This window comes from Buceros rhinoceros, unplaced genomic scaffold (assembly GCF_000710305.1).
Source record: "Buceros rhinoceros silvestris isolate BGI_N320 unplaced genomic scaffold, ASM71030v1 C12152122, whole genome shotgun sequence".
In the NCBI taxonomy this organism is placed as follows: Eukaryota; Metazoa; Chordata; class Aves; order Bucerotiformes; family Bucerotidae; genus Buceros; species Buceros rhinoceros.
Window position 1 is genome coordinate 1 of NW_010443363.1, and position 343 is coordinate 343.

At 61.5% G+C, this 343-nt stretch overlaps 1 protein-coding gene across 1 annotated transcript; it reads left to right on the forward strand.

Moving 5' to 3' along the window:
* Nucleotides 1-7: 7 nt before the first annotated feature.
* Nucleotides 8-322, forward strand: LOC104500659 (scale keratin-like; the record flags this gene model as incomplete). The annotated part of the gene is made up of 1 exon (XM_010144338.1): nt 8-322. A coding segment is annotated over one exon (315 nt), but the record flags the coding sequence as incomplete, so codon positions are not given.
* Nucleotides 323-343: the final 21 nt, after the last annotated feature.

Genomic DNA, 343 nt, shown 5'->3' on the forward strand with positions numbered 1-343 from the left:
GGCATCCTGTGGGGACTCCAGGGCTGTGGTGTATGGCCCGCCAGTTGTCATCACCTTCCCGGGCCCGATTCTCAGCACCTATCCTCAGGAGAGCCTTGTGGGAACATCATTTTCCCCGTCCTCCGGTGCTTTGACGAGCTCTGGGAGCTCCAGCGGGATGGGGCGTTCCTTTGGTTCTGGGAGCATGTTAGGGATGGGGGGTTCCTATGGATCTGGGGGCTCCTTCGGTTCTGGGGGCTCCTCGGGGAGGGGGGGCTGTTACAGCAGGAGGTCCTACACCAGCAGCTGTGGCTCCCTCCGTGGAAACTGCGGCTCCTTTTAAGGCAGCCTGAATACCCGCAGA